The 13945-nt window shown below is 40.6% G+C and overlaps 1 protein-coding gene across 3 annotated transcripts in view; it reads right to left on the reverse strand.

Moving 5' to 3' along the window:
- Positions 1 to 1583: 1583 nt before the first annotated feature.
- Positions 1584 to 13945, reverse strand: part of LIN7A (lin-7 homolog A, crumbs cell polarity complex component) — a 36340-nt gene continuing 23978 nt past the window's right edge. For all 3 annotated transcript variants that reach the window (XM_083401183.1, XM_083401182.1, XM_083401184.1), the window contains 4 exons: positions 12187 to 12258; positions 8484 to 8693; positions 7375 to 7581; positions 1584 to 6259 (listed from right to left, as the gene is read on the reverse strand). In XM_083401183.1, the coding sequence (XP_083257309.1) occupies positions 7375 to 7581; positions 8484 to 8693; positions 12187 to 12258 (489 nt within the window). In that variant the 3' untranslated portion in view covers positions 1584 to 6259. The remainder of the gene's footprint in view (positions 6260 to 7374; positions 7582 to 8483; positions 8694 to 12186; positions 12259 to 13945) is intronic.

A 13945-nucleotide genomic window follows, 5' to 3' on the forward strand; every position in this document is an offset into this window, starting at 1 on the left:
TTTTAAAAAAACAGTGCAATCTGAGAACTGTAATTTCCAGCCCCTGTGTGGAACCATGGGAGATATGCAGTCAAATCTAATGATGTATATTCTTGCTAGTTAGCATGTGAAGGAGTTAAGCAACTGTATTGCTGATAGGCAGACTCAGATCATAGAAATGTAATTGGTAGAGAAAGCTCTGTGTGGTGTCATTTCCCCTCCTCTCCTGGGAGGAAAGAAGCAAATTAGTATTTCCTGTCCCCCCCCCTTTCTCTTTCTCTTCAACTAGCCATGGCAGTGGACACCTGTCTGCTTGCCTGCAGCTGTTTTTGCTGTAGATGCAAGTATTTTACCTGCAATAGTTGTTACTGCTGTTGCTGCTCAGGAGGAATGCTTGACTGTGAGTAAACTATATATTTTAAACTCTCAGTCTGTAGCCTGTTCCTTTGATAAAAGGGGTAACAAAACAAGGAGATCAGCCTAACGGCTAATTCCTATGCTTTCTTTTAAACTGCTTAAGATGGGATTTAAACTCTGCTGAGATTGCTTTCTCTTGTGGGAGGGTCTGCAAAAGCCCTGCACTTTGAAAAAGGCTTGCAACCACATACGTATTCTCTTTGCCTCATCCTACATAAGTGGGTCTGTCGAGGGATAAAATATAGTTAAGATTACCTGCTTAATAAAACCCATCAGGAACCATCAAAACAAAACAGGTTTGAAAATTGACAGTGAAGAACTAAGTTGAAATCATACTTCATGTGCATACCAATCTATACTGTGCATTCCAATAGCAGAACCAACACTGCATTTTGTGGTAGTTTTTAGACACCCCAATTTCAACCCTTCTGCTCTAGCTCCTTTCCTGTCAATTTCAGCCTGGCTGAAATATTTGAAATATTGGTGAGTTTTTTGGGAAGCTGCCATGATTCTCTCTCTCTCTTTCTCTTAAAGGAAGCACATAAATACTGTAATGAAATGCAAATGTTGTGTTATATAGTTATGCAAGCTAGGGATTCATAGCAATATGCATAGCAGCTTGTGCCTTCAGTCATTTTAGATTTCTTTTGAAAAAGTTAAGAAAAGAGAAGGTCACTAAACATGCCTTTCTGTCATCATGAGAATTTGAACATAGAAAGGGAGAAAATGTTAACTAAAAACAACAACTATTTGGGGACAAAATGCCACTCCAGCAGCAGGGATCTGGGCTCAAAAGTAGAATGAGGATGCATAGCAAGTACATATACATAATCTTAAAAGCTCCGTATCAAAAAGCTGCAAGACGCACATCTTTTAAAGCTCTAGTCTCTGCAATTTTCATCCTCTTGCTTCTTTCCTTTCTTCTCAGTGGGGTCCATGATGCCAAAGGAACCATGACTTGGGTTCTTGCAGATCTGTGATGCACTGTTCCTCCTAGTCCCGGCATGTGGTTAGAAAAATGGATGAACTATTGGTGACTTGTGGAAGTCAGCTGGTCGTTCACCACACCTCAGCCATGCGATTTATCAGCAGAGAATGTGGAACCCCAGCACAGACACCAGACATTTCTGCTCCCAGCAGAACTTCCAGAGTCCCTGTTTGACAGAAAAAACTCCTCTCCCACATAGTTCAAAGTAACAAAGTGTTTACTGTCTCCAGATACAAGACAAAGCTAAACACTACTATCTACTATATACAGTTATTCTGGTCTTTGAAGTAGAGATACAAATGTACAGAGTGATCGGCTAACGCTATCACCATGCTAACTAATGCCGCTGTGTAAAACCTACCCAATTCTCTCAGTCAGACCATGGCAGCAAACAGGAATAGTATAACCATCTCTACATTCCTGCAAAGGGTGAATGACTCAGCAAGTCATGCCCTTGACCTTACTGGTGTTGCTATGGTAACCCAGTGAGCCTGGCACTCTTCTCTTAGAACATCCAGATGTGGGAGATATGCTCCTCAATGCATGAGACCAAGCACTGTGTCACATTGCACCAACATGAACTGCAGATTCATACAACTCTCCTTGTAAAGAGGCATACCAGTGGATTCTGTTTCGACATTCACTGTTTAAAAACTTTCCTATGCAGCACGTGGCTCTGCAGCCACAGTCTAAACACCTCTGCATGTCACATTAATAGTAAACTGGAACAGGAAACAAACATTCTGTGCAAATAATTTATTAAACCATAAGATCAAAATTGTGTTGATATTCACTATTGAAATATGAGTGACAATCTACTTATGCAATATATCCTTATGCACTGCCATTTTATCAAAATCTTTATTTTTCTGGTGGAGTTTGACAACAACGTATGCTAAATATATAACAACATTTTACAGGGTTGGCTATAACTGAGGTTTGTATTAACATAATACAGAATGTGTGGAAGGTGAAAACAGCTTCTGTACACTCAATTCTGACATAAACCCTTAAGCAATATCATTTTTAAGAAGCTAGATATTTCTTAACACACATCACAATTGGTAAACACAACAAACTAAAACCCAAATATAAAATTCCACGTTTAAAGTTGGATGGCACAGGGCTAATGTAGTTGCACTGTCCGGTTCCAGACGTCACTGAAACAATACTAAAAACACAATTCCACACAATTATGTTTTATCTCATATTTTCTAAAGCCATGATCCTAAATCTCATGTGTTCTGTGTCAAAGAGCTATGGCCGTAACTTTAATTTGGCCTTAGAAGTACTTTTCTCAAATTATTTTCAAAAATCTTTGCACAAAGCACCACCCGACTTCTTACAAAGAGGAAAGTTTATGTGTGTTCATCGAAACCCATCTAAGCTCTGGCTAATTCCTACGGCTGTTCTTCTTTAAGGATGTTTTTCATAGCCATAAAAATTCTAGGATCGACTTCTATAAATTATTCCCAAGGAAAACGACATCCTTAGCAACCTTTCAACATGACTATTATTCAAATGGTTCTGAAACTGCATGTAAATTTTAACTGACGTTTTAATTTGATTACTTGCAACTAATTCACATGAATTGCACACATTATGAATTATCCTGATGACAGCAGGTGTCGGCATGTCTTTTTATATTCTTGGGTCTGAGATTGGTTTGTTACGATGCCAGCATTTGAAATCAGTGGTTGAGTACTTGCTTCGCATGCGTAAAGTCCCATAAATCCCTGATGTTTCTGGTTAAAGACTATTTTGTATCCAGGTTGAGAAAGAGCCTTGCATGAGACCTGTGGGGGTTAGGGTTCAATATGGGCTGAGTTCATGGCTAAGGCATGAGGATGTAATCTCCTTTCCTAACCATCAGTAGCAATAGACTGGGCTGCACATGTAGTAGAATGGAGTGGTTAAATCCTGAGCTGGTAGAATGGACTGTATAACTCAGAAGATCTTATTTTGAATGCTACTCCAAAGAAGAAAAAGAAGGGGGGGGGAGACTCACTGCAAGTAAAAATAATAATCTAGTATGTTAATAATGTGCTGTGCTGGAACCCAAATGAAGGGAATTGCAGGGGAGCATTCAAAAATATGATGCATCACAAGCAGTTCAAAAGCCAGGAATGTCCCCAAACATTTTGTTGTGTGAGGTGAAGGACCAGGTGGCACCTCTCCCTACAGCACAGACAGAAGCCAATTGAACTGGCTGATGAATTAACTTCAACGCTAGTGACAGGACAGGAGCCTCCACCACACCAGAGGGCAGTGCGGGGGGTGGGGCAGGGCAGTCCTCATGGCAATATAGCTCTGTCCCTCATCAATTTGCCACCATTCCTGACATATGTTGCCTAAGGCAGCCACCTCACTCTGCCCATTAGTAGGACCAACCCTGCTGAGGGGCCAACCTAGAAGAGACACCAATCACATAACGAGCAATTTTGTGAATGGCTTTGTAAAAGTGGCAGGCGTGGATGGGAACCTTGGCATGGGGCGACGGGGCTCTTTGGTGCCAACGGAATATTCTCTTCCAATGCAAATAGCAGGCACTGGGTTCCAATTCCAATTGGGACTTGCAGATGAGGCAAAGGGTTAAAGCCCCTTGCTGTTCTCACCTGGATAACCAACCTCATTTTTACTGCATGTGTAGATCAGACCTATGTTGAACAAGTCAAAAAAATCCTAATATTATTTTAGCAATCCTTTGTGCCTCTTTGGGGAAACCTGCCTTCCCACTATGGGATAATAATAATGCTCAAGGTTTGTATAGCACTTTCAAGTGTCCATTGTGCTTCGTGTGCGCTAACTTATCTAGTTGTAATGCTTACAACAACCCTGTAAGGTAAGTCAGCATTGTTATCCCCCATAAAGTAGGGGGGCGACTGAGACTGAAAGGGAGAGTGAGTTGCCTAAGGCCACCTAGTGAGATTGTGGCAAAACATGAGATTTGTAGCTCAGTTTCTCAGCCACTTGGCTACGCCAGCTTTCTTGACTAAGTATTTGGGTGTATTAAATCCAAAAACATAAACAAAATAAAGAATATATCTGAAAAATAGAGAAAATACTGATACCCTGTTTTATCTATTTTTCCCCCAAAAGAATTTTTTGTCTCATTAACATTATCTTAAAACATTTGTAATATATAATAAGTACAGATCCTACCTCTGGAACACATACATTCTGACAATATATATATGTTGGGGATATATATCTATAGATATAGATTTATTTATTATATCATATCATATATATCTTATAAATATACTGTAAACATTATAGATTTCTGAATAATTATAGCTATAATACTAGCAATATCTATATTTAAAAATACAGTTCAAGGGTCCTCTAGTCTTACTATTTACAGAAGACAGAATTAAACCTGCTGAACAGAATTTATGAATACACCAAGAGTAAAAATGCTTTTACAAATAAAATATAAATTAGGGCTGCTGTTTGATTAAAATAAAGTTTAGTTGATTAATCCACTGATAAAAATCTGCCCAAATGGTTTATTATTTTTATTATTTTTTATTCTGTATAGGCTATGAAGTACACATGTCTACTCAGAAAGAAGTCCCACTGAATTCAATGGGGCTTATTCCAAGGTACGTGGTGGAGTAAGCTGCTACTCCAAGGTACCTAGGAGTAAGCTGCATAGAACTCAGTGGAGCTTACTCTTAGTAGACACGTACAGCATTGTACTGTTAAGGCTACATAGTTCCAAATGAGTTCAAAACTATAGTTTTGAAGAAGAAAAATTCCTCCATTGTTTTTAGACGATGCAAGCATGTGGTGGAGCAAGCATGATCTCAGAAGCACCATTACTTCCTACAAGGTGGAGGAGGAAATTGCCCCCCATGGATTTATAACCACTTGCATTAAAAATAATAATTAACCATCAAAAACAAAACAAATATTAATCAGGAGCATCTCTTTCATCAAGTAGCAATATTTTGATTCAGATCCATTGATTAATCAACTCAACTCTGCAGCCACAGTATAAATATTGTAATAACTCCCAGGAAGGAAAAAAAGTTTAGAACTAGATTACAAACTGGATTTCAGATCAAAGCACCTGTACAAGATTGTGAAGTGAAGATGTTCTGCAAGATGCAAGAAGGGCTTTTGTAAGTGGTAACATTTTATAACTGATGCCATCTCTCCCTGAATTTGTAACGTCTTGGGGCCACAGGCCTCAATCCAGATAGGGAGATTTGTACATTTAAAAGGTGGTCTTCCTCACATGTATCACTTACTGGCTTAGGAACCGTGGACACAAAAGGGGTGGCATTCAATTGTCAGCACCCAAATGTCAGCACATTGCTTTCAGTGTGCAGTCTAGAGCACTTTTCCATCTACATTCTGAATCAGCTAGTTCTGATCCTTTTAAAATCAACTAGTTCTGATCCTTTTAAAAGCATGGCTTAGGCTAGATAGGGCCAGAAATACTGGACAGCTGTTACTCTCAGCAGTGGCCCCATCTTGCATCCATCTGATAAATTCCCACTGAAGTATCACTGTAAAGCAAGCAGGGTTGGACCATAGACACATTCATTCATTCATTCATTCACTACCAAAACTCTCCATTTTACAGAGTGTTCTTTTTCTTTTTTAAAAAGCCTTACCACACGGAACAGGAGTCAAAGAAACCTTTCATCCTAGGACTTCAGTACACCAAAAAACCTTTTTTGGAAGGATTTCACTATGTTATTGACCTGCCAAGCAATTCTTATGGCAGCCTTTCACAGTTTGCTGGTGAATGCAGCTGTTGTATTGTCATTGCTGCTGCTCTTTTACTGCATGTTGGAATTCAAAATACAGCTTTGCTGCTAAATTGTTGGATTCTTGGTTTAGAATTTCTTCTTCGAGGACAATCTATAATTAAACAACAACAACAAAAATACTGAGGAATTAACCAACATCTGTCCCTTCTGTCTATTTCCTTCATTACTCTTTTTCATCTACCATATGTGTAGCCACCAGGGAGTCACTACACTGGTGTTGCCCAGCGTTAATATCGTGCAGCCATTAGTAGCCCTAGCAACTAAGGGCCAGTCAATTGGTCGAGCAGCCAAATGATAAGTGTAGTCTGCTCTTTTTTGCTTTGTGTTTGGCTCTGTAGCGAATGGTGGGGCAGCCCTGTTCACATGACCTCTCGTTGGTCATGCTGTCTCTGCTTACTGAAGGTAAAAGGGGATGGACAAGGTGTCAGGATGGACAAGGATGGCACAGTGCAAATGCACCAGTGGGAGAACTGGATTGGTTCTGCCATTGCATTTGCAACCTTGCCCCTCTCCATCTATGTCTCAGTTAGCAGCAGTGATGTGACCACCCAGAGGTCAGGTGAATGTTGCAAGCCCACCATGCTGCCTGCTACTGGTCTTAATTGTAAAGAGTTTCTATACAACTGCAATTGTGCAATGGAGCCAACAGATACAACAACTGTATTGAGACCAGGTGTCCTGCAGAGGAATCCTATTCCTTGTGCAGGTGATGGAGCAGCTATGGATCCAGCTATGGCCTGCTCTACTCCACATCAGGGTCCAACACTTGATGTCATTGGTGGGAACACTGCTGGAGATCGCTGCTCAACCGCTGTGCTTTTTAGAGGGTGCAGTAAGCCGCCAACAGAGGTCAACGACCAGACACTGCCTCATAACTCCCTCCAGCAGCACAGGTCAGGGGTTAGGACTGATCTGGTATTTCTATATGATTCAGTTCATATTCCTGAATTTTGAACTTGAGCCTAACAACTATATTTGAGAATTCTGCATAAAATATAAGTTATGAAATAATCACCTGCTGCTCTATTATCAATCAACATTGAGCAAGGATTTCAGGGTATGGCATGTCAAAGCAAATTATGGATTAGCACCTAAACCCAAATTGTTAAAGCAGGGCTTGTGAAAGTACAAGCAGGCTATGGATCACAACATGCCAAAAGTCTTTTCTAATGGTAGGCTAAAAGCAAGACCATCGGATTCTCTCACCTACGACATATGGTTTTGTTGTGCATTCTGCTGCTGCTGCTGAATTAGCAACTGCTGCTGTTGTCTGCGCCGTGCTGTCCTTAGCTTCTCAAAGCGAGCCTCCATCTCATCCAACACTTTGGGAGTGTAGCGCACCACTAGCTTGACGCTGTCCTTAGCGGCCTTCAGGAGCTCCACAGCTTTTTCGTGATGCTCTCCTTCCACACTCTGATTATGAAAGGAAAGAATAGTGAAAAACCACATATTGCAAGAGGTGCCTTTCTATTAAGGACTTGGGTTTGGAAGGCAATACCTGAACTTCTTACCCTTTGCCTGCTGGAAAGTGTCCAAGGGAGAGTGAAAAGGCAAGAAAGCAGAGCCCAGGATCAGGGCAGAAAACACAGTTCCAGCAGCTTGATAAATCCTTAAAGTCTTTTAGCTTTTTGCAGTTGGTGCAAGAATTATATTAAATATGCAGTTGGCTTGTATTGATGCACCTACTGCAGGGATGAGTTCTCAGATAACTGGCACTTACAGATTTACTGCACCCCAACACACCCTTCTAAAATCAATATATGGCTACACAAAATCTCCACTTTGCAATTTTTGTATCTGAAATGTCACATTATGACTGCCTGTTGTTATGCTTTGTTTTTGTTTTTAATTATCATTGACTTGCAAACTATTCCTAATATTGCATATCATAACAGCAGCTTTTTGTAACAACACAACAAATGTTTGCAATTCCACACTGATCCCATCAAGACTCAGGAGCTACATATAATGGTTTGTATCCAGATTTCACTCCAACCTGTGGGAGCATCCCCTCAGTGGAACTCATGGGACACTCCCAATGACAGACCAATAGGAGACAGCTGTTGCCTGTTTCTTCCTCCCACTACAGCCTCTTCCACAGTTCCTGAGGGTTAGGTGACTCTCTGAAGCAGTGTAGGGAGAGGGAAATGGCAAAAGTCTTCCATGGATGGAAGGAACATTTCCATCAATGGAAGGTGATGTCTGGACACAGCCCACAGTATTTCCAGCTACGACTTCTTACTTGCAGCATGGGAGCTGAAGCTCCTTCAAAAAGCACAGTTCATAAAAAAATAATAATCAACATGTTCACATACCACTCCATTAACAGAAAGTAACTGGTCTCCCCGTTTGAGTCCTCCATGCCTCTCAGCTACTCCTCCAGGAATTATGCGAGAAATATAAATAGGAGAATTTTGTTCTTTTCCTCCCATTACATTAAAGCCAAGGCCTTCATCAGTCTTTGGCAGTTCTACCACTCGAGGGTGAGAATGGCCTTCACTAGCTGCAAAGGCAGCAACTGTTGCCTAGAAGAAAACACATCTCCTCAGCATATAGCGAGTACAGTGAAAAGCACTGGTGCTGACTTTGTTTAAAATATTAATTTGCATGAAACAGTATTTGCAATTCCTTAATTTTAAGCAAATATATTGTCAATTCTTCTGAATACGAAGTATTGATGGGGAGCATTTAGTACAGAATTGCCCAAGGCCTCCAAGCACAGTTATGTGCCATCATCGTTGGTATTATGACTGGGGTGCATGAATCCCAAGTTCGGAGTTTCACATGTGCTTAGAGGCTCCCATGGAGCTCCTGCACTTTGGGGTACCCTATTTCCATAAACGCAACCCATGCACATGAAGCAAATATGAAAATCAGTTCTGTGCACTACTTGGAGAAGTTTTTCTGGGCAGAGGGATGCCATGATTTCGGTAGAGTTTCTAAATCTATAAGCAGTTTTCTATGTTCTCTAGAATGTGACCTCCCTATGAAACCTGAATAATAATAATAATAATAATTTATACTCCGCCCATCTGGCTTGGCTTCCCCAGCCACTCTGGGCGGCTTCCAACAAAATATTAAAAATATATTAAAACATCAGTCATTAAAAACCTCCCTAAACAGGGCTGCCTACAGATGTCTTCTAAAAGTCAGATAGTTGTTTATTTCCTTGACATCTGATGGGAGGGCGTTCCACAGGGCGGGTGCCACCACCGAGAAGGCCCTCTACTTGGTTCCCTGTAACTTCGATTCTCGCAGTGAGGGAACCACCCGAAGGCCCTCAGAGCTGGACCTCAGTGTCTGGGCAGAATGATGGGGTGGAAATGCTCCTTCAGGTATACTGGACCAAGGCCGTTTAGGGCTTTAAAGGTCAGCACCAACACTTTGAATTGTTATTTAAATTGAATTTTTATAATGCAAACTCTTTCTGCTGTGAATAATGATAATAAAAAGTAAGCTTTGCCAGACTACAAAAAAGGGAGCTGTTTTTTCCTTAAATATGTATTTTCAAAGTAACATTTAAAAATGTTTTAACAGATTTGATTAACAACTGAAAGCTCTGCAGGGCCTTTATGCACACACTGAGCTTCATGCTAGCAGGGGCAGGCATGCAACATCCCTCAGCAGCAAAGTGGAATCTGTATACCATAGTCTTTACATGCGAAGTAGAGCCACTGGACTCTGGCAATGGTAAGGAGTGGAAGAAAAAATACTTTAATTAGGGGAGTTTAGTTTAAATAACTGTGTCGAATAAATTTAGGACTCCTGAAATAAAAACAGTTGCTGAAATTAAAGCAGCAGGAAACCAGGATTGCATTGCTTAAAAACCCCCAACAACGTTTAGAAGTATACCTTAATTCTCAAAATAAACCAATTTGTATTGTGGAAACAGACATTTTCCCACCAGCAACTGTTTTTCAAATTGTTTTGTATGTTTCTTTGGCATGTTAAAATGCAGAAAAGAAGTTAGCTAAAGTTAAACACTTTAAGGGCTTCATTCATTTCCATAGGAGAGATATACACTAGAATCCTATATTTGCATATTCAGAAGTAAGTCCTATTGAGGCTTAGCCTCAGGCAAGTGGCTATAGAATGGTAGCCCCAAGCACATACCTAACTCTTCTATTGAAATAAATGATGCTAGAAAGTGCTTAACTTCTGCTGGAATGATGCCCACGGTTCCTAAAGGTCCTATGAGAGATTGTTCTATTAGGGATGTTTAATGGATGGAACTAGGTAACATGAGTATGAGACCTTAGTTACATATGCAACATGTGTTATCATGCAAAAATTGTAACCATGCACACATTAAATGTCAAACATAAATGCACAAGATAATGCAATGCAGACAGCCCAGAAAAAACCAGGAAATATTGTGATATTGAAACATTGCTCTACAATCCTGCTGTTCTAAATGAATAAGAAATGAGAATGGCAAACCTGGAGAGTTTTTCACCTTTAACTGTACTTTTCCATCCACAGCAGAAATAATATAGAACACACCTTTCTTGGATAAGTAGTTACAAAGCTCAAGCTCAAACCACTCTTGGATATGTGCAATGTTCCAGAAGCTGATAACATAATGGAGGAATTTTATTTAGACCTACCTATAGCTTATTAAAGTTAAAAAGTACTGCATGGCTCAGAATGGTGTGTTTTTTTACTCTCTAATAATCTAAAACACATTATTTTAATGGTTTTAATAATACATTTAAAACAATGTTCCCCCTACATCAAACTTTGGGTTTTCTCCATTTCAAATCAACAGGATTCTTTCACTGGAAGTGTGGAAAGAACATTAGCATTAATTGCTTTGATTTGCAAAGAACGGTGTTCTTAGGTTTGTGTGCATATGCTTTGCAAAAGTTCTACAGTTTTCTTAGTTTTCTTTCCCCTGCCTCACTCATGCAGAGAAAATTCATTCAAGTTTTATCAGTGTTATAAGGCAGAATCTATTCCATGGGGAAATGTGTATTTTATTGCAAACATTTATTCTCTGCACAATGTGAACACAAAAGTACATTTCAGATTTAGTTACAAAAGCAATGGGATGGATTGGATAAAATGCTAAACCACAGTTTAGCATTGCAAGGATGATTCTAGCCTCCCACTGGGCTTGCACATGCCCCTCCCCTCTACACAGAATTCCTGAGGTGTTATGAAGCTTTCACTTCTGCTTCGATGAACCTCAGGTTATTGTGTAATCTGAAGCCACACAAACGGCGGTTAATCTTAACTATGGTTGGTGGAAACAAGCTAACTTCAAACCATAGTTTATTAACTTAACTTGCTTATCTGAACCCCCTTTCACGTTTTAGATGGCATGCCAAACTTTGGTAAATCAAAGATGGAAGAAAAAACTTCCAATCTCTTTGGAGTTGCACCAGATGGGAGAAGTAGGAAGCCTGGGGAAAGCAAAGCTTTTTGTAATGATAAAACCAATGGTTTAGTGTTGCAACTGAACGCAGCCATTGTTTCTCTTGATGTTGGGCACATACAAAGATTTGTAAGGATTCTTCCTGAAATTTCGTCATAAGGCCCTGTTTTTCAGAAGTGATGAACAACACACAGCTGCTGCTGCTGCTTTCTGTTGAGGAAATATGTGTTCAGCATCTCTGAAAGTGAGAACCTTTACTGTCCTAAAGGCAGGCCTGTGCCATACTATGAGGAAAAAAAAATGTTACAGGAGAACTTAGCTAAAGAAGCGCGAATGGCCAGTACATTGTTCTATGCAATGAAATAGTAGATTTGACCTGAAGCTGGCTCCCCGCTCCCCACACTGCAAGCCTCTTTATTCTGGAAAGCATTCTCTTTTCTTAAGCTACAGAAGCAGCAGCACAAAGGTTGAATTTGCCATTATAGTTGTTACCTGGAAAGTAGCACTGGTTCTAGACTCTGGGCTGCCACTGATGTCTAAATTTTCTTACAGTCTACACACGAATACCTGAAACATACACGCGCACAGTCAATTACTGGGGCATCTTAGGAGTGTCTATTTTAAAGCTGCAAGCACCCTACCTTTGCTGTTGCCCTTGCGCGGAATTCGGGGCAGCCATTAACGTTTATGGTTTCATGCATATATTGATATACCTGAAGCAGAAAAAACAAACAGAAGCAAAACGAATCATCAAGTGTTTCTCCGCAAGTCAAAAGCTCTGAATACAATTTAGTGCTTGTTTGCCTGGCCAGTTTGTTTTTTGTATTTCTCATGTCATAGGACAATGCTACCTTCAACAGCCTTTTTGTACTATAGATTTAATAATCCGTATGTCTCCCCTCAAGGCTATTGGAAGCATATTGCCATATTTCAAGCACTCAAACATCTATATTTGATACACAGAGAATATGTAACACTTCCTTGGATTGCCATACATGGAACACTTGAGTGGGCCATAATCATGTAAATGGGTGCATTTCATCCTTCACACTTTATATATTTCTTGTAAAAAAACATGAGTGTTGCACTGGCGTGCACAAAGCAAACACATCTGCCTTATGAAGTGTAGAGCCCTCTTTAATTAAAAAACAAACAAGCCACTTTTACATTTAACTATTAGCAGCATGTGCCAGGAGCAGGTCAGCAATAAATCACACGGCGTCAGTGAATTAATTCTTTCTTCAAGGAAACAAGGTTGACTCAGGAGGCCATGCCTAGTGAGCACAGCAACTCGTCCTGGTAGATCTTGCCCCTATGAGACAGTTGTGGGGGCTGAAGGTCCCCACCTTCCCACAGTTCCCTAAGTCTCCTCCTCGCCTGTGTCCTTCCCAAGCAATCTGATATTCTGCTGTTGTGCCTCTCTTCATACTGGGTCCTGGGAGACCAGGGGGGAGAGGAACTGGTTGTAGCATGAGTGGGAGACCCCCCTGGCTTCTTCACAGCCTGACTCATCTCTGCTTCTTGTGCCCCATCCTCTTCATTCTCCGCTTCTACCTCTGATTCTGCACTGCTCTCTACCACAGCCTCTTCCTGCTCACCAAACCCTGTTACTTCTTCAGCTTCCGATACCTTCTCCACCCAGTCTGCTCCCTCTGACCACTCGTCCCACCACCCATCCCCTGGCTCTAAGTTTTCTTCCCTTGGGGGTTGCCCAGCTGCTGTCTCCCACCACTCCTCTGTACCCAGCCAGTCCATGACATTAAGACAAACAGACACACACACAAGTTTTGCCTGTCTTTTTGTCAAGAAGCTGAACTTGTTAGCAATGTGAACTCCGGTAGTAAGACACCAACAAGAGCAAAGAACAAAACACCACTTTTCTTGATTTCTTTTTTCACACAGAACTACTAAGAAGATAGGCCCTTTTAGTGTGGTTTAATTATTTAACACCAATCAAAAAATAGGTTGCTTTGTTGACTTTCTTGGGGATTTTTTCAAAGTTTTGCTGAGAGTGTTCTTTTCTGCTGTAGAACTGACCAGTGAAACTTTCAGTAAAGGCAACATTGCCATTAAGATACTTTGAACTAAGTTGTCAGTTCAGACTTTGGTACTTTTGATGAAGATATAGATGAAGATATCGACAGTGTGCAAAGCCTGTGAAAAAGGCAAACTCCATGTGCAGACTTCCCCCCCCCCCCACTTTTGGTCCTGGCACAACAGCAAAGAGGAGTAATTTTCTTTTTTAAAAAAATGTTTACTACATAATCTAGGCATGATGTTGGCACATCACTAACGACATTACTGGATTCCCTACGCATGGTCCCTGTTCTATACCCAACAGAGCACAGGATCAGACTCTTTGAATATCTGCGAACTTCTACATTCTTATACAGCGGAACT

Source organism: Podarcis tiliguerta, assembly GCF_965153285.1.
Source record: "Podarcis tiliguerta genome assembly, chromosome: 10".
Classification (NCBI taxonomy): Eukaryota; Metazoa; Chordata; class Lepidosauria; order Squamata; family Lacertidae; genus Podarcis; species Podarcis tiliguerta.